At 36.3% G+C, this 20,526-nt stretch overlaps 1 protein-coding gene across 1 annotated transcript; it reads right to left on the reverse strand.

Moving 5' to 3' along the window:
• Positions 1-864: 864 nt before the first annotated feature.
• aig1 (androgen-induced 1 (H. sapiens)) lies at positions 865-14,188 on the reverse strand. The gene is made up of 6 exons (XM_033990848.2): positions 13,844-14,188; positions 8,920-9,075; positions 7,074-7,175; positions 2,845-2,960; positions 1,815-1,990; positions 865-1,318 (listed from the first exon to the last, which is right to left on the reverse strand). The coding sequence occupies exons 1-6, from the start codon at positions 13,982-13,984 to the stop codon at positions 1,299-1,301; spliced, it is 711 nt and encodes a 236-aa protein (XP_033846739.1). The 5' UTR covers positions 13,985-14,188; the 3' UTR covers positions 865-1,298.
• Between the last annotated feature and the right edge of the window lie 6,338 nt (positions 14,189-20,526).

The following is a 20,526-nucleotide window of genomic DNA, read 5'->3' on the forward strand; positions in this document are numbered from 1 at the left end:
TATTAAAGAAATTATGATAATGTTTTCTTTCTGAAACTGTTGGGATTTTTGCACAAATAACACCTCCTCCTTTATACTAGTATCATGACAACATGGACAAATGAATTATTTCTTTGTGCTCGCTCCTTATCTACTGCATCTAAAAATCAAATGCCTAGACCATCTAATCGACACAAACGGTCAAAGAGAATCATTACACCCCCACAAATTCTGTTAACATTTGACTGTTCAATTGAATACACCAGATCAACCTGTCGAAATGTTTTGGTCTTTCCCTCATCATTATGGAGATTTATGCAAATATATCCAGAGCATGTGTTTAGAAGTGTCACGGTGGAGTCGACACTTGCCAAGCCGCTAACGAACCACTGAACAGTGAATTTCTTTAGCCCACCTGGAAAAGGCCTGCTGGGCTAGACAAGTGACAGAACAACATAAAAACATGTTTATTTTATGTTTTATCTCTCCCCTTTCGCTTAAATAGATAGAGGAAGAGTAGCAATTAATTTCTGTTGGTGTAACAATACTGTTATCTGAAAAGCCCCTGAAATTGAGCTCAAACTAGTGAGTGGATTGTGGATGATATATGAATGGCATATAAAAACTGAATTTTCACAAAAATGACACATGAAGAGTGTCATTTACTTTGTATACATTTATAGTTTGTATAAGTGCTTTAAATACAGTAAGAATAATAATGCATTGGTCTTATCACTCGCGGCCGCAGGATACCCATCATACACATTTTATGGAAATACAAAATAACACATGTGAAGTTAGTGGGCTAAGTCACAAGTCTACAATAATGGAACTTGTTTTTTAACCAATCCGAGCCATAAAAAATGATACACAGATATTATTTTTCAAATCTTTATTTATTAACAGCTTTCAGTGTGGCTTCGAACATAACTCCATAACTTATCCATAACTTGGCGTCTCCAAAATTAGGGTGCTCCCTTTGGTTAGCTCCTATATCCAGCAAATGCATATCACAGTTTATTAACTTCATATATTATACCAATTTTGAATAAAAACATTTCAACATACTTCTTCAAAAAACAATGCAACAGCAGCTTAAAAAACAGAACATCAAATGAAAAGCAAATTGATGAACAGGTTTTGCTTTCATTTTCAAGTATGTACAGTAATAATGACACTATATTTGTAATTCTTATGGGGATACATTTCAATGCATTTCAGCAGAGGTTGCTTGGTTTCTGTTCTTGTGCTATCCAGGCGGGCAGGACTTAGTGCTCTGACTTTTTTTTGTCCACAAGGAAGTCCATTGAAGTTAAGAGTCACTCCCCTTTCACTTTAGCTAAAAATAAATAAAAGGGGATTAATATATGGGCTTAGGGGAAAACATTAATAACAAAAACAACATGAAACAATTTACACCGACAATAGGGTTTGTCTGATTTAGGATTAGTTGATTTGATTCCACATGACTTGATATTTTGAAGGTCTTAAATCACAGACCAATGGTAATTACATTTTATTATAAGGCCTAATGAACTACACAAGTCATTTTAAAATAGTCTTGTTGTTTCTCCAAAATTTGTTATCCTCCAAGCATATTTATCCAAGTCATACTTAAAGGCTTTGGGGAAAATAGAAAGAAACTGCACAGAAGAAGACGACTTAGATGGTTTGCGCTCTTTTGGCTGACTGGCCAAGGATGAAATCAGTGACAGCTACACGTGCAGGAGGGTCAGACAAAAACAATTTGGCTAAAAATTACTTAGGAAATATGCTATGAGGCTGGCCATATACAACTGTTTAGCATAGGGAGTGTACACATGTCTGCATCTAACCTGAGCTGCTGGTGGTGTGCTGGTCCCAGATGTAACTGTTGAGGATCTCTCCAAAAATGTAGAAGACTCCGATGAGACCACAAAGGATGCTGAAGAAGGCAATTCGAGCCATGGGGCTGATCTTCTCCAGGACCGGGTACACCCACACTCCAGTCACATGATGCACCCAGCACGTCCTGGTGGGTCAAATTAATATACTGTATTAATGTATAATTACCACACATTTTTGAACACAACTTCTTATTAGTGCTAACACTACTAACTACACTTCTAATGGATGAAAGAATGAAACTAATAAAGAATGAAAAAAGACTTAAGTCATAATGAAAAAATAGTTTATTACTACTTAATACCCTAACTCCTAATACCTTAGTAAGGTAGCTGCCTGAATCAAATAAAGTATTTGTTCATTATAAAGTGGCACTTTATTAGCTTTGATTTGAAGCAACTATTGTGGCCACAGCTTCCCTAGGGAAGACCGATGGAAGGCTGCCAATCTGTCGCATCGCCCCCTCCAACCACCCCTAACACTCACGCACACACCACATACATAGATGATTGATGATGACATAGATCTTAACACCTCTTCAAGTTATTATGGTCAATTTATTTAAATCCCTCAGTGTAATCCCTCAGTCATCCAGGTATGACCCATAGTAAAAGAAAAATTCATATCTATCAATTGGACAAAGTTGTAGGAGTGACTCACTCCAACTTTTTGTCCAGTTGACAGAACATTTGACATCTGAATTTTTCCTTTTACTACAGTTCAGCAGTTTTACTGAAGACAGGGGTGGGATTTAATAAGTCTTCTTCTTCCCTCTCATTTTTGAGCCTATATAAGGATTAATTTGTGAAATGTACTTTAAGTGTACCCGATACATGTGCTTGAAGAAAAAAAAAAAAAGGTTCATTTAAATGTTTTTGGTGCATTATTTGGTCAAGGTTATTAATTACTTTGGGGAACGTGGGGAACAAAAACTGGCCTATGTATTGACTACCCTAATAGTCTGTCTGAGACATAACTGACCAGAGAATGTAGCCCACTCCAAAGGTGAAGACAGCTGCCAGACCCCACGGCCTGCTGGGATATTTGTGATGGGTGGTCCTCATCTCAATAATAATGAACGGCAGAACTGTGGTGTGCTGTAAAACAAGACAAAATAATTTATTGTTTCTACTCTGTATTCACAGAAAATGTTGTTTAAAATTCCGTCCGTGTCCACTTGAGGGCGCTGTTAGTCTATCATAGGCCCGTAGAAATCACAGCGAGGGAGGGGCAGAACTTTTTACCTCGTTTGCCCTGAGTTCACAGCTGCGGCACTGCTCCCGAGGTGCCATCACTACAGGTTCACATTAATTATTACTCGACAGTTACACTTCAGAGAGGCGCAATAATGAAATACTGAAATTATGGTTTGTTTTTGTTTTGGAAAAAATAAAAGCTTTAGGAATATTTGAACATTTGGTGCAAAGGAGGACTTGATTGTATAATGCACAACTAATTAGAGAAAAAAACATAATGCTTTGTCTAGAATGTACGCATGATAGGCTACAAAGTACACTGTGTAACTTTTCCACAGAGGGCCTGGAGGGTGCCCTACCTACCCCATTGTCCCCATGGCTGTGTTATAGCATTGTCAGGAATGCTTCACAGTGTGGCATTAAACTTATTGATCTTTGTGGATACAATCAGACCAAGTTGCAAGTCAGATCTGTCTATAGGTGAGAATGTTTGTTTTTCAGTATAATAAATGCAAGATAGAAACATCAAGATACATTAAATGCTACACTGTGAATCATTGCAGGCAAAGCATGGAGTCGAGCAGATAGTGTAACTGCCACTCAAAAAGTTACGCCATGCAAAAGTGCTTCAACGCCATCTCCACTTCTAAAATCCTCTTAAAAAACTATAATCAATGAAGCAGAGTGACCAAGACTTACACTCTACACTGATTTATACAGTATTGTATCTAGTTTACAACTCACAAACTCAGAGCTAAAACAACAAGATAAATTCAGCATAATATTGGCAAAGTTTAAATAGAAAGTCTAAAGACATATGACAGTAATATGCAAATGTGAATTTCTCTTCTCCTCCACTCTTCTAAAAGACAGTAAGATTTATACTGTTCCTATTTCATGTCTCAGTCCTCTGTAGTTTGTGGCCTTTTCTGTATCTTCTTGGAAAATCCCTTTGAGTCAGAGCTAAAACTGATCTCAGGCTAAACCGGATTTGACCAACACGGGGGTCATCATGAGGTCAAGAATACTGCACAGAAATGAATGAGGGCAACATATTGTGTGATGATTTGCTGGATATATCTAGTTCAACCTAGATTCAGTCTTTGTTTTCATCTGGTTACAACCTGGTTTAATACAGTCCTTACTCTTTACAGTCCTCACCTTCATGGTGGTAGACTAGGTTTTGTCCTAGTACATTTCTGTTTCTCATTTTAATGTTTTCACTTTGATTTTCTTCAGTAGTTTTGAGTCCAATTGAAGACAAAACATCAGAATTTTGAAACCACCAGAAGGAAAATTGTATGGACTTTGAAAAGTATTTCTGCATCATCATTTACCAAATGCTGCAAAAACGTATAAAATGACCACCAAGACAATTCAAATATAATCAAATTTTCTTTTGCTCTGGTTTCCATCAGATATTGTTTACATGATCAAATACAATTAAAATGTGTGTGAAGCTGTACCATTACAATTACTGAAGAAGTGAACAAGTTAAAACCAATGAAACTCCACCCAGAGCAGAGACAGTCAAGCGGACCAAGGAGAAACATGCCCAAACAATGATTGGACAAGAACTATCAAGTCAAGCATTACACTTGAAAAAAAAAAAGAAAGGGGAACGCAAAGCACTACTGTTTATGTGGTCGATGTCAATGTAAGTTTGAGGTTTAGGAGATTGGGAGAGTTCCAAAGGTTACAGATGCCTATGTTCACTAACAGTATGTTTTGTTTTGAAGACTTGGTAACAGTGAAGGTGTGGTGTTCAGCGGCAATAAAGATCATATTTAAATGTCCACAAGAGGAAACAGGAACACGATCTGGACAAAATGCAAAGAAGACTGAAGTCGTCAAGAATTTCATAGCAACAGGGTTAAAATGAAGTTTTATAAATAAGGCAAAACATTAGGACAACCCACTGATTTGGCCTGTCACAATAACAAACTTTGAAAGCTGATGTACTGCTGAAGAAAATATGCACTAAGCAGAATAATCCCAGTAACCCCCTTTTAAATGTACAATGCTCTTGAAAACATGAGCTGCAATAAATAACAGGTATGTTAGTAACCCTCTGCAACTCAAAGTTTAAAATGATACCCAACAGGAAAAACAGTAAAAAGTTTCACACTAGTGCAAAGAAAAGTACATGATAAATACTGAGCCCAAAACTATTGTTCCATCTATTTACTGAATGATAAATAAATAGTGGTTATTATCATGCATAACTATTATTTATTATCATACTATTATCATGACAGACCTACTGCTGACTTGTGCTGAGGACTGCAGCATATATATTCCCCAAGAGATGAAGTTGGAGATCTAAGTTCTGACCTAACTGTTCTCTCATCCCAACTGTTCCTTGCCAAACTGCATAAAATTCTCCAAACACACTAACTTAGTAATTTCCTCTTTCCATCTCCTAAAATGACTGTACTGCTTAAAGTTGGATGATATGATGAAGTTGGATGATATGATAATAAATGTCAAATCGTGACCTGATCCCTGTTGAATACAAAATTGATTGTTTAGTGGTAGGAGAAACTGGAAGAAAATGCAAAATACGCACGCAAACCTAATCCGGGAATTAAACTGTTGACCTTCTTGTGTGTGTAGATTTACTAACCACTATTTCACTGTGCTGTCTAGACTTATAGATACATGAAACTTGTTACTTAAAGGCAGTAATTGACTAAAAGAAATCTATCATTAGTTAAGTGATAGTGCCAGGACTTTATGCTTTGCACGGAACAATTATTTTCTTAATTCATGTTGACATATGCTGAATCCTCCCTTTCTTTCTGCAAACTCTGCGGCGCGCTAACTTTTTTGGCTGCATTGTTTCAGACACATTTTTCAATCGTCCCTCGGCCTTGCCCTCGCCACGTTTCCATGGCGCTGGATTTAAACAAAACAACAGTCATTTCCATGGAATACAGATAAATATTTACTTCCAGCTCATGCACAAGGCTCTCTGCAGCTCTCAGTCTGCATAAAGCTCGGATAAAGACTTTAAAAAATGCCTGAGCAGAGATTGGCACGTAAAGACAGCGGTGATGGGAGGCGGGGTGTACCCTGAGTGCTGTTGTTGTTGTTTTGGTTGTTAGTGCTGTTGTCGCTGTTAGCAACAGTCGTGCAGTGACATCATTGCTGTGAAGGGCACACACCACAGAGAGGCTCGGTGACTTTGAAGCATATAGTGTTAATGGGGTGAGCAGAGCAGTGATAAGACTTTGGCATGTGAGGGCAGGTGCATAACTCTGATTACATGGTTGGGGATGTCTGCTTTCTCCAAACAACACTACTTAATTACACAAATTGTTGAGATGTTTTTAGGCTGCAGTCTGCTGGCTGTAATGGACTAAAGGCATTCTTGGTCAACTAAACACATGCCCTGTGCATATACTAATCGACTAAAAGGGGATGTGGCAAAAGCTCTCCAAGTACTGAACAGCATCTTCATAAATGAAAAGGCAAGTTAAATTCACAAAACTCCAGATAACTCACTCCATGCATTCTCCTTTCCACTGTATAAATCTTCATAATTTTAATAATATAAACAAAAAAAAATAAAAAAAAACTGTAGACTTAAGATTTCATTGTTCTATTAATTGGCCAAATGACTTAAGGACTACAGCCCCAGATAACAGTGGATGTTGTTACATTCTTTTGTAGCAAGATACAAGGCACTGAAAGCTTTTGTATAAATTTGCAACGCTGAATCAGTGTGGGGGCTCCGGTGTACCACCAAATGCCAAATGTGAATTTCCTTTATACTGTAATACATCCAAAAAAAAGAACAAAGACATACTGCCGAAAAAATGGTAAATGTTTAGTTCATCTCCTTTGATAATGGTTAAAAGGAAGTTTGATAAATAAACAAGAGATTAGTCCTAGCCTTTGCTGCTCTTCTATTCAAATATAGATTAATAATGATCTGCTAAAGGCACACAATGTAAAAAATGTTTATAAAATGTTTATATAATGTTTATATATAATGTTTATATATCTCACCATGCCGTGGTTGAGCCACTGTGGAATGAAGTTGTCGAGGAGTTTGGGGTAAACCAGCTCACGGTCGAACATGTACAGAGACCAGAACGTGAACACCACAAACTGAGAAGGAGAGGAGACGATAATTAATTAAGTGTTAATTTCAATTAGCAATTTATCCAAGGCAATGCACAATAGATTTATGCTGCAAGATTAATATTCAAATTATTGATGTTGAATAAACTTTTATTGGTCTTTTGTTTGAACGTACTTTTTGCATTAGTAAAAATAGTTTATTAGGGTTGTGAAAAATGGTATCCAGACATTATTAAAACTAGGACTGAAACTTGATACTCATTTCAAGTATTAATACTACAAACAAAATCACAGTGGACCTTTCCTGAACAGTAGATCTTGATCTTCAGAACTAATATAAGGCAACATGGTAATACTAAAACAAACTACTAGTATTTTGGGTAGAGAAATACTGTTATTGTCTGACCATGTGGAATGGAATGTGGTATTTGGCATTAGAATCAAGTTTGAAAATGTTAGTATTGTGACAACACAGATAACATTTTTCCCCCTTGTACAGTATTATACATAACACTGAATACATTATTCTTGATTGTCTAATGACACAGACATCTCAGATTATTCATATAATGACCACTTGTTGTTAAGCTTTAGTCACTTGCATGTTTAAACTTGTACATTCCTATCAGCTGGGGAAAGTAGGATTCCTGATGTCTTTAGGTCCTGTTATAATTGTATCCATTGTGCAATGTGTAAACTGAACTCCAGCCCACTCTGCCAGCTCAGAGCGACCTCTATAGCGGTCTATAGGCCCCTGTATGATACTCAGGTTTCTCAGAACGTGTGTCTGAACCAGAACAGCAGCCCTGGGCCACTGCCAGCTGAGCTATCTGTGTTATGGAGGTTTACTGAGGTTAGCATTGTAGCTAAAGTCAGGCTAAAGCATGTGACCTGAGTGTGTCACTGTAACAGAACAGCCCAGAGCAGACAGGGGTCACTGTCTGGGAATCTCACTGAACTCTACACCACTATACAAACTTAACAGTTTGATTAAGATTGATGATATCCAACAGTAAGTTTATCCATTCTAATTGTGCTACAACATGCCTGTAATTAGTAATAGGTAGTGCTCAAAACACAAATAGACTGGAAAATTAAAAACAAAAGTGCAGAAATATGACTTCATACCTTTGTAAGTAAGAAATGTTCTGTTTCTGGCTTTTTTTGTATTATACTCAATATACAAATTTTGCATATCAGTAAAAGTATTATGGGTCATGCATGGGTCAGCAGGGTCTATCCAGCAACTATGGGTTGGAGATAGGGCTGGGTGAGATGAGAAAGTTAGAATTTTGCTCCTCGTGTTGATCATTTAAAAAAAATGTAAAAAAAAATGTAAGCTTATCATTTGACGATTTGAAATGATTAGATCTCAATTTCATTAAAATTATCCCAGCTCTAATTGAAGACCAGTTATTATCCAGTGGTCAATCTTAAAACTCCCAACACCTAAAAGCAAGTGGACTTTTGTGAAATGTATGTATATAATGTATGTATATAATGTATGTATATAATGTATGTATATAATGTATATATATAATGTATATATATAATGTATATATATAATGTATATATATATATATATATATATATATATATATATATATATATATATATATATATATATTTTTTTTTTTTTTTTTTTTTTTTTTTTTTCATTGTTTTACATCTAAAATGTATTATTTGCTGATTCAGCGTCTGTATATTTACAGAAATATATTACCGTAAGTACTATTATGCTGTCAGTCAATATTATTGGTCAGATTCTCACCGCTCCAACAGGAAAAGCCAGCACAGCCATGATCCAGTCCCGGAGTGAGATGAGCTTCCTGAGCTGCCTCTCCTGTTCCCTGCTCTCCCCAGCTCTGGTCAGGAGACTGGAGATGTCTATGAGAACGCACAGGGCAAAGAACACCGCCTGGATTACCTGAACACACAAATACTCACTTTTAGCAATAGTTCACATGTACAGAGATAAATTATTACACATATTTTGGAGACAAAGGGACAAAGGCAGAATACTCATAGGCAAAAGAGATGTCAATTTCTGTTTAGTGCACGCAAAAAATGCCACATTACAGAATAACTAAAACTGACACACACACACATCCAGCCCTTTTCAGACAGAGGTAAATAATATTGCATCATATGTTTGCATTCTAAGTTACACAATTTTTTTATTTTTCCATTATATACTCCTTAAATTGCTAAAGTACTCATGTACAACTCCATGACATGTTAGTGTCATGAGATATTAGGCCTGTCACAATAAATACTATATTGACTTATCGTTCAAAATGATGGCTGGAACAATCATTTTTGGGAGTCAACATTAATCGTGGGGACTTTTTCTTTGTACTTGTGGTAAAATGTTGGTTATTTTTCAGTACTGCAATGAGATTTGAGCTGTAGAAGGTTGAATTATGAACTTCTGTGACTCATTATAGACATAAAACTAACTACTTAAGCTTTTACATTCTGTTATTTATTGATTTATTGCAGTTCACATTTTTAACAATATTGTATATTTAGAATAGTTTGCTGCTAGGTTTGAATATTATTGCTTATCATCTATATTTACTTCAGGAATATATCAAACTTCAAAATTTGTTATCGTGACAGGTCTATATGATATGAATCTCTTGCACTCTGAGGACCTCAGAAACTGGCCTCCTGTTGGTGCCCAGAGTCAGGCCTCTACTCTGACAATGTTCAAATCCAGGCTTTTATTTTAAAATAAAATTTGTAGTGATTATTAAAATTTTTAATGTGTTCGTATTGTGATTTTAATGCATCTTTTGTTGTATAACTCACTTTGAATTACTTTTTGCATGACTTAGATGTGGTGATGGGAGAAGATATCTGTCTAGTATGTTACTGAATAGAACACAGAGCCCCTCCCTCCTGATGTGTGTAATAAAACTCTGGAGTCAATACTGGTCTAGTGCTGGAGCTGCTCCTCTGAGACAGATCAGGTTTAGCCAAAAACACAACTGGATAATCTCTCCAGCCATTATAACATCATATGACCGGGCTATAGCCAAGTTAACTACAATATTCAAGATTTCAAAATTGAAATGAACTTTTGAAGCATACATGAGGTCAAGTGATGTTGAGATTGTCCTTAAAATGTATTTGTTTATGTCTGATATAGTTTAGCATTGCATATACCCTATTACTTTATTATATTCATCAATACAATCCAGAAGAGTCATATACATTTCAATAAACATCTAATATTTAAGAAAGCTAGCAAATCCATTCATGTATAATTTCAGATAATTTAAATTTAACATATTAATAAATTGTGCTGTAGCAGGATTTTCTTTCCTTGTACAGATTTTAATCTTGTGACTTTGGTGTTAATGATCAGGGCCTGTTGCACATTGCCTTCAGGGGCCACAGATGTTGCAGTGGTGCATTTAAGGGCTTCTGGTCTGGGTCCTTAACAGCAAAGGTAACACGGAACTGCTTTAATGTGGAAAATATGACACAGCATTTTCTCTGGGTCTACTTTAATAAGCTTTAGCAACCGTTAGTATCTGTCAAAGCCCATAATTTAAAGCAAAGGTGGAAAAAGTACAAGTACTATTGGTGCAACTACTAGTACCTTAACTACCTACCAATACAACTATATACCTAATAGAATAGTGCCAAAATTGTTGTTTCCTCTTACAGAGACAATATAGACTTGCAGACCACTATTTAAAACTATGATACAACTGCTACTTGTTATTTAAACTAAGAAGTGTACTTACTTAGGTAAATAAAATGTCTCGGCTAAATATCTGAATATGGATGGTTGTTTTTGGTACAATTACTGCAGTGGAAAACCAAATGGCTGGAAGACAGACACTCACTGTGGGCAAATTGTTTGGAGTTTGAATAGAGGCTCTGTTCTCCGGAACCATCCTTCAATTTTAACGTCTCATTACTGAATTAGGCTCAAGATTTCATTTCACTTTATAGTGTCCATAAACTATTACAAAGGGGAGGTTATAGCTTGCATAAACATTTGTACAACATTAAACCCGCTATTAGACTTAGAAAACCCTATTGGTATGCAAGTAGGGGTGAATGATATGCCAAATAATCAAAATGACTTTCTAGAGCCAACATCATGATTTTGGTTGCATCATGATTCAAGCATTTTGTATCTTATCATATGTTATTAAGAAGAGTTGATTCTAAAATTAACTGAATCACAAAAAAAATCACAAGGTAAATTACTTGCGACTTACTTGTTGTTAGAAAAAGTGACAAATATTAGAAGTTTATATTTGAAACATGTGATTTTGATTCATTTAGGTCTACTTCTTTAAATGATCCATGAGTTTCAGAATGATGAGAAATCAGGACCGTTCCCAAGGCAATTAATAATTTAAAGCAGAATATTATCTTTTGAATTGGGAAGAATGTCATATAACAGGAAGAAACTCATCAATATTTAAATACAATGTTCATGGCAGCTGATAAAGATTAGACTGATATACATAATATAGTTCCATTTACTATGTCTAACCACGAGGCCGTGATAAGAAATGGATGCATTTCTTATCTTACCTTCATCCTTATGCTTTGCTAATAAGGAAGCAACGTCAATTAATATTGTGCTGACACAAATTGACTGATCGGGTAGATCAATATTGTCTGTTCAAATGACAATTTAGAAGATCCCAAACCAAACAATAGACTACTACTTTTGTCAATCAAAAGTGCCAAAAATTAGATTAAGTATGCATTATGAGTGAGTTAAGTGTATGCTTTTATTATCTATTAGTACTGTGATAAGTAAGACCTCCTAGACCAATTTGACTCTAATTTGTTGATATGAATGCTTCCTTCTTCTAAAATCCCAATCAGCATACATGCGGTCAGCTTAGCACCTCAGCATCTTTCAAACCATGTATTCACTATCTCCTCTATGAATGTCCAATCCTTTTCAATTTTGGGACAAAACTATTATTAATAGTAAAAGCCAAACTGGACAAAATGTTAAAGAAGTGAAGACATTTTGCTGCTCATCCAACCTGCTTCTTCAATTCTGGTGGACACTGCCTTATATCTATCTGGAGGGAGAAGCTAGCTACACTGAAAATGTAAACAGCTATTGTTTACAGTTTATTCATTCAACCTTTAATGGCCCTACTGCCTCACTCCATTGTTCTTGTTGTTTCCTTTGTTTGCTTTGGGTCTGAGAACAGAAATATAAATTGGAGGCAGGTGATGTCTAAGGCCCCCCAATCCTGTTCAAGGAAGGATTGTCTTTCTTTACAAAAATGGCGTCTTTAACTCCCCTCTTAAACCATTTCTTTTCTCTGGTTAAGATCTGGACCCATCTTCAAAGGAGTGGTTAGTGGCTTTGAGATGGAGAGATACGGAGGACTGGGGTCCAGAGGAGCTCTCGCGACTGTGTTGGTACATTCTCTTATGGAGTGGCTGTTTAGTTTCTCCAATGTAACGCTCACTGCACTCCTCACTACACTGAGAGGAGTAGACTACATTACTTTGTTTATGGCTCAGGGTTTTGTCCTTTGGGTGAACTGGTTTCTGTCTTAAAGTGTTTGTGGGTTTGAAATAGACCGGAATCTCAAACTGTCTGAAAATTCTCTGAAGTTTTTTAGATACACCTGCTGTGTAAGGAATAGTTATGCCTTTCCTTTTAGGTTCAAATTCCCTGTTGTCCTGTGTTTTAGCTCTCTTAGATCTATTGAAGGCTCATTTTGGATAAGGACAAGCAGAGAGGGCTTTCTCCATTGTGCTGCAGTGGATGGTGTGAATCAAACAACAGGTATTGGTCAGTGTGTGTGTGGGTTTCCTGAAAATGTCTACCTGGAGACCCCGGTTCTCTCCTATAGTTACAGCACAGTTTATTCTCCTTGGCCTCTTCCCGTGTGAACTTGATGTTTGGATCCACAGCATTAATATGTGCAGTAAACGGTTCCAGATCTTTTAGTTGAATAAGAGCTTTAGACATCACTTGTCCTCAATTTATAATTCCACCCTCAGATCCAAAGAAAACAAAGGAAACAGAAAGTAGGGACATTAAAGGTTGAATAGAGGCCATTAAGGCTGAATCTGTAAACAATAGCTGTTTATAGTTTCAGTGTGATTAGCTACTCCTTTCAGAAAGATATAAGGCAGTGTCCACCAGCAATCTGACCAGAATTGAAGAAGCGGCTTGGATTAGCAGTGAAATGTCTTCACTCCTACAACGTTTTGTCCAACTGACAGATTTAAACTTTGGGTTTTAATATGGATCAGACCTGGACGACTGAGGGATTACAGATATTATTATTAATGTTTTTTTTATAAGTTGTAGTAGCATATTTCTTAAGCTTTTGACTATGGGAAGCTACCATACAGTACACCTGAGTTTTGAACGTGAACAATAGGCCTTTGGTTGACTTTTGCAACAACACTGTCATTGATTTACTTTGTCAATAAGATGGTGAACGCGCTGCTCGTTCCCGCGTCTGCACCTATCAAGTGACAGCACTGGGGCAGCTTAGCAAACACCCCACGCTTTTCTGCAAACCTCAATGATTATTTAACATAAAAAGCACTGTGGTTGTTTTAGATTAAAGACTCAAAACACTGATTACACGTTAACGATGATGAAGTGCAGTAAAGGTACATTGCTAGCTTGATTTAGGCGCCTTTTAGTGGAAGTTGCGGGATTTTGTGTGTGTTACCAAGTCTATAAAGGTGAGGAACTTCCAGCTGCCTCCGTAGGTCTGGTGAGCGGGCATGTCCAAGGCTTTGTAATGACAAAGGATGGAGAAGTAAGAGAGGAGGATGGTTATCCGAAGAACCTGCGAGGGGATGAGCGCCATTTCGCACCACGTCGTGTTGTTTATGCTAACCCTAAGCACTAATCTACACTTAACGCAACAGCAGGTCGGTTATCAGATGTTGTTTTTTTGCTATTATGGTCCGGAAGTCTTATTAAATGCTTTGATTTTCACCTAGCTGCCCTGCAACGGTGTCCTCCGCCGCTCAGTGCCCCCCTGACACTACTTCCGTGTTGTTGTGGTGACGTCGGAGTGGGCGGGAGGATGCGAGGCTCGTGCTGGTAGACCCGTGGGCCCCAGGTGAGTTTGTGTTATCATGCCTCACGTTGTGTAAAGTGCAGAAAATTACATATGCTGATCTATAACTTGACAAAAACTTTGACAAAACTTAAAAATAAATCTATGAGCAGTTGAAAGCTATCCAGGATAGACCTTGGCACTCTTCCTAAATCCTTTACAGTGGATTTTAAAGCCAAGCCTTTTTTGGGGACACACTTTTGGATATACTTTTCAGAAATATTATGAATTTCGGATAAAATAAAAGTTAAATATTAAATCAAGATTGTGTCATTGATGGCTGGTGTGATCAAAGTTAATTGTAGACTTTTTAAATGGAGGGAGTTGAGATTTCATGAAGATTTGATAAGCCATAGGGAAAGGTGGCTCTTGCTCCTGGGAGTATGACATCACCATATTACAGAAATTAAATACACCTATGAGGATTATCCCTGTGAAGGAACTGACTCAGACTGTGCAGTAATCATTTGTGCCAGAGGTAGAAAATGTAGGCTACTAGCGTAACATTTATCTTGCAATCAGGTTATGGCAGATTTAGCAATTTCACACAAATAACTATATGAAATCTTTACAAAATAATTACTCAACATTGTTTTTTGTTTTTTTTCTACCATACACATTACTATACTTCTATTGTCTTGACTACTTGAAGCTAGTGTTAGTTTCTCAGAGTCACATGCCTGGTCCCTCCCACAGTGATCCCTCCTGACAGCACTTTGTGGCCCACAACTTTGTCATGTTACTCTAAAACAGAAGATCATTGTTGAACCATGCTACAAACCAATTATAAACAGAAAGCCAGGCTTGAACATTGTGTGAGTGTGTGAGCTTACAGGTTCTAAGAATATCTCATAAATTTAAGGGGTGTTTGCCTTCAATGTGCAGTGTTTAGTACTGTAGAAATAAGTCTGGGTGTCTAACACAGGAGATATTTATTTACCATCAGTGTCGGACCCAAAACATGAACACTCAACACATTGTTGTTGTTGCCCATTCAAGCCATGCTTCCATTGTAAGGAGTATTATATCCTCCGAGGATGTAGGCCAGATAGAGCTATCAGCAAGGACTGAGCTGAAGGTGTCCTTGGTACAGTAGTACAATCTCCCTATCGATTAGCTGGACATATTGCATTGGATGACCTTCCTTTTGCCAAATCATTCTTGGACTGGCACGTTTATGTTTCATGTGTTTGAGTTGGATAGCAGCTGCAAATTATATCACAGAATCTCCTGTTAAATTGTTTTTAACCTGATTTATGAATAATATATCTCTAATAAGCATCAAACGCATTCTCTTGTCAGTGCAAATTAAATAATTTCTCAACAATAACAAAAAGTGCTGATAAGATTTGCAATTTTTTAATATATTCGGAACATAACAAATTCCTTACAAAAACAGCAGCAACAACAAAAGCATTTCAACATTTTAAGTTTGATATATTACCTCATTAAATTATAGAACACAAACGCTCCATATTCTTCACAGACCATCTTGATTGCAAATAGCAGGCTACACTGCACTACACAGCAGAAATTCAGTCTTTAAAATGGGAAGGATAGGAGTGGCTCTGTGTGGAAATTTCACCCCATAACCTGATGTGGTGGGAGACACAGGGCTTATTTGTGGTTTGGATGAGTTGAATGGAAAAAGTCGTAATGGGTCTGTGAATATTTGAGTTGCAGCAGATTCATGGAAAGCCTTGAGAAAACTTGACTTCGATGGGTTGGTTGTGGGACAGTTTTGCTTTGTGGTGAAAAGTAGTTTTATCAGGACAATTCTAGCCTCTTTCAGAGTTGTGGAGTTGCATGCTGCTGGGAACAACCACTTTGGCCAAAAATGTTCCACTGTGGAAACTCTCTCTTTGTCTGGATTCAACAACAGGGACATCCTAGGCAAGGCAAGCACAGAATACATGTCAGCTACATGAATAACATTAATTAGTACAAACAGTTATTCAGTTATCATCATCTTTCACACTATAATCACAGTATTTTTAATGAATGCTAACTTTTGTATCTTAAAATCTCCATTTTAAATCCAGACTCAAAAAGGTTATGTTTAGCTATGCATATAACTGAACGGTTTTTATTCTGCACTCTTCTCTTTTAATGTTAATTTTATGATGATTATTTGTGATTATTTATGTTTTGATTTGTTGATTGTCATTTTAATCTCTTAATCTTTAGTCTTTCTTATTCTGTAAAGCACTTTGTATTACTTTGTGTATAAATTGTACTATACAAATAAACTTGGCTTGCCACTGGTTTTATATTAGGCTAACTGAAAATTCTATGAGTTATGACGACACAATCCCGAGCTCTATATATAATGTAAAATAGTACTACAGTATAGTACTTAGTTTACTGTTAAAATACTTACAGTGCAAAGTAATTTAAAGGATTTTGCAGAAGAATAAGGGATCCTTCAGACCTTACATTAAAGTGGAGCTGAACACTAAATCAACTTTTGTTTGCTACTAAACCGTCTACATGGTGTTTTAATACCATTGTCTACTGTTCCTCGTCCTATTTTGACAATATTAATGCAAATTAAATTTGCAGCTTTCTGTTCAAAAACAGACAAATGTGCTCTGCTTCCAGTGACCACTGCAATATTAAGTACTTGGTGACATCGCACAGGACTGCCTTGATTACAGCCAGGTGTTTCTGATTACAAACACCTGCCTGCAGTGTGAATATCTGTTAGACCAATCACATTATTTCTCATGTGTCCAGACCCTGCCCCTCCTCCCCCTTCACTCTCTTCTTTAGTCCACCAAGTACTGCCCAAATTAATTCTAAATGAAATGTGTTTGTGGGCAGAGTTTAGGTGTTTAGTCCCACAAAGACAATGCCAAGTCTTGGTGTAATCCTGGTGTAGTCACTCATGGTTTAGACTTGGTTTAGGCATAAATGTTCCCCACTGGAAACTTTCTGGAGTCAAAAACAAAGACTGCCTTCAGGCGTTGTTCCTGAAAGTCACTCAGAGAAGCCAGGCTTATTGCCCCTTATCCAGCTTACTGTAACTTTACAAGCCTGAATTCCTAATGTGCACTCAGGGCTTTCCCAACCAGACTCAGCTCTAGAAGTTCCCACAGTGACAGACAAAAATTAGCCTCTTTTGTGGAACTAAAAAGTTACCCAGGTTTTTGGAGCTGGCAACCTTTCTGGAATACATTGGCTGTTGTTTGGCTTGGATGTTAATCTGGATTAAGTGCTGTCAAGGTGTTATAATTATGTATGGTAATAAGTTGTTCACGTGATCATATCATGGGAATTCAAAATCACATATGCTGAGTAAGTTTAACTAGTTTAGATTTATTTACTTATTTGCTGAAGATTTGCCTTGTTTCAACTAATGTCACTGTGGTGGAGTATGAGGTATAAACCTAGAGGTTTACAAAATACTTTTGAACTAACATCAAGACTTTAAAACAAAAAAGTTATTCTTAATTAAAATTATTTAAACTCATAAGAATTTCCTGTTTTTATGACAAATGGGTGTCATACACTAAGGACTTCTGTCTCTGGTCCAATGTTTCTCAGTCTCTCTGTTATCTGCAGTAATGACCCTTATGTAACAAAGCCACTCCCAGTTCACAAACTCCTGACCTGTCACTCAAACTGCATTCACATTCACTCTAAAATAATAGTAGTCATACATATGGCTCACTGCTACGTCATCACTACATGATAGCTATGATTATTTTTCATATTACCGTTTTCTTCTGAACAGTATGTGCATATGTTTTCAATTGGTATTAGTCACCAAATACCACAGTGAATAACACAGTTTTGGCAAGTCTAACAACCAGTCAGCCACATGTAAGCAATAACAGAGCCTGTTTGAACTAATGAAAATGTAAATTCATGTTTTATTTAATGATTAGAAAAGCTTCACGCTGAGACATGTACAAAGGTCCGGATGATTTCTAGCATTTTTTCCAGTGTTGTACAGTTTAGCTCCTGAAGAATAAATAACCATAGTTAATTGCATTTAGTTTAATAATTCATCAATACTTCACTGGTTATAGCAAGTTTATGATCAATGAAACAACAATAATAATACTTAATTGTTATTACGTGTTTTTATTATTATAAATAGCCCTGTGATATTTCTGAACCCTACATGTAAGACCCTGACCCCTGATTTTTTAAAATAATTCCTAGTAAGTACAATGCAGTGGGTGGAGTTGGAGGATAGGTAAAAATGTAACATTTTGGTGTACAGTGCTCAAGCCTCGAAAGCAGGCCAATTACTCAAAGGATTACTGATTACTCAAATATGCATGAATCAATCAAAACACTACGCTAATGATGAGGGAACACCGTTATAACATATTTTACAATGATGTGTCCCCTTTAAAGTCACAGCATATAGTTGCTCAATTGTATTCTGTGAGAATCTGGGTGTGTTCAGTGAGTTTGTATGAGTAAGCATGAAACATCCTTCATTTATCATCATTCTTTTTGTCTTGTGGAGACATTAACACACAAGCCTGAGGCAGCATGTCCACCTCCGGATAAAAAAACATACCACTTTACCGTAAACCGAGTAGCGACAGGTTCTCTGGTGTCTATGGGTGTTTGTTCATGGGTATACAGTAAAAAGGCAGGATTAAAGGCCGAATGATTCATGACCTAACTGTTAATCTAGTGGGGAAAGCATTTATATAATCTGTTTCAATATAAATATTTAAAATAGCTATGCAAGTACAAGCAAGTTACTGCACAAGGAAAAGTAAGTTTCTTTACAATTACTATAAATTAAACTGGCATATTCTTTCACTTTTACTTCTGTAATTTACAGTATATTCATTGGCTACTATTAGAGTAGTAATACTGAAAGTAGTAACGGGTCACAACTGGATCAAAATCTATCAAGATATTCAATGTGATGTTCACTTTAATAAAACCAAATGCATACGACTTACAATCTTAGTTTCAGGGGCATAAACATACCAGACTTTTAATCTGTGCCATTTAACATTTAAAATTGTCCTATTTATTCCTTCGAAGTCTTAACTCCTAATAACATGCTTTTACTGACAAAGAAGTGGCTTAGACCCCAATGTTGATCACTGATGATTTGAAACAATTGGATCTGAACTTGATTAAAACAGAGCCCCAAGTAGAAGTAATAATTATGCAGTAACATGACAGTAAACAATGTTGTTTTTGTTATTATTATTATTATTATTATTATTATTATTATTATTATTATTATTATTATTATTATTATTATTATTATTATTATTATTATTATTATTATTATTATTATTATTATTTACGCTTCTTCTTATTCTAAGCAGTAGTAGATATTGTAACCAGAGCAGGCCTCTGTACATAGGCCTACTCTTCAGTCCAGCATTAGTGGAAGTAGAAACAGAAATTTGATTTGGATTAACTTTGAATATATAAAACAGGTGCTTCCTCTTTATGGAAAATTGAATTTTTTTTAATTTGTTTTGGTAACAGGATAGAGTTGATATATAAAATTATAACTATAGTTCTTGTGTTAGAATAAGCAGGAACTATTTTACACACATACCACTTTTTCATAACATTTTTAGTATTTGTGATACTAGTTGTTAATAGTACTGTTTTATTCTACACATTGTATTATTAAATTAATTATGTGACACGTATGTCAATATCTGTTCTATATGTTTCAACTCACTCACTTACATCACAACCTCATTGTTATACTGGACATGCTGCATTCATATGATCTTTTGAAATCGTTTGATGTGCACTATTGTTTGTGTTTCTGTTACATAAATGGACTAGAGCCAAGTGTGGGCTTGCCTTTTACTGTGGGGATCTAACATGACACACTAAAACTGGAGTGGTGGTGTTTTCAAGTAAAGTGGAAGTCATTAAGGTTTTCAAATGAGACAGTTAGATTAGAGTGTCTTGCAAAATGCCTCTCTTGTGGTGTTTAAATCCAAGGAAGCAACAATGTTAAAGAAGCAACAAACAGTAGTCAATTTGAAGTAGCTGAATATTGCATGTAGGCATCTACTTCACACCATTTTATCAGACTGACAGTTGGCCCTAAAGCAGAGTAAATAAATGAACTTGTGAGTCATCTGAGATCATTTGGCACAAATCCACTTCCCTGTCTCAGTCCTGATCAGGGCTGTAGATATACTATAACCTTGTGGTTCTCAAACAGTTTAGGTATCATACTAGGCTTCTTGGTAGTTCCTCATTTAATTTTAATTTACATCAATTGATTAGTGCTTTTTAAAATTCCATTCTGGTTTAGTCACAATTGTACAGTT

The sequence above is a fragment of the Periophthalmus magnuspinnatus genome, chromosome 24, assembly GCF_009829125.3.
Source record: "Periophthalmus magnuspinnatus isolate fPerMag1 chromosome 24, fPerMag1.2.pri, whole genome shotgun sequence".
Classification (NCBI taxonomy): Eukaryota; Metazoa; Chordata; class Actinopteri; order Gobiiformes; family Gobiidae; genus Periophthalmus; species Periophthalmus magnuspinnatus.

Excerpts from the sequence above, each read along its gene's own strand:
- aig1 (XM_033990848.2), bottom strand. The coding sequence starts at position 13,984 with ATGGCGCTCATCCCCTCGCAGGTTCTTCGGATAACCATCCTCCTCTCT. Across the intron at positions 2,961-7,073 it reads AGTGGCTCAACCACGGCATG|CACACCACAGTTCTGCCGTT; the intron begins GTGAGATATATA and ends CTTGTTTTACAG. Across the intron at positions 1,319-1,814 it reads GCACACCACCAGCAGCTCAG|CTAAAGTGAAAGGGGAGTGA; the intron begins GTTAGATGCAGA and ends ATTTATTTTTAG.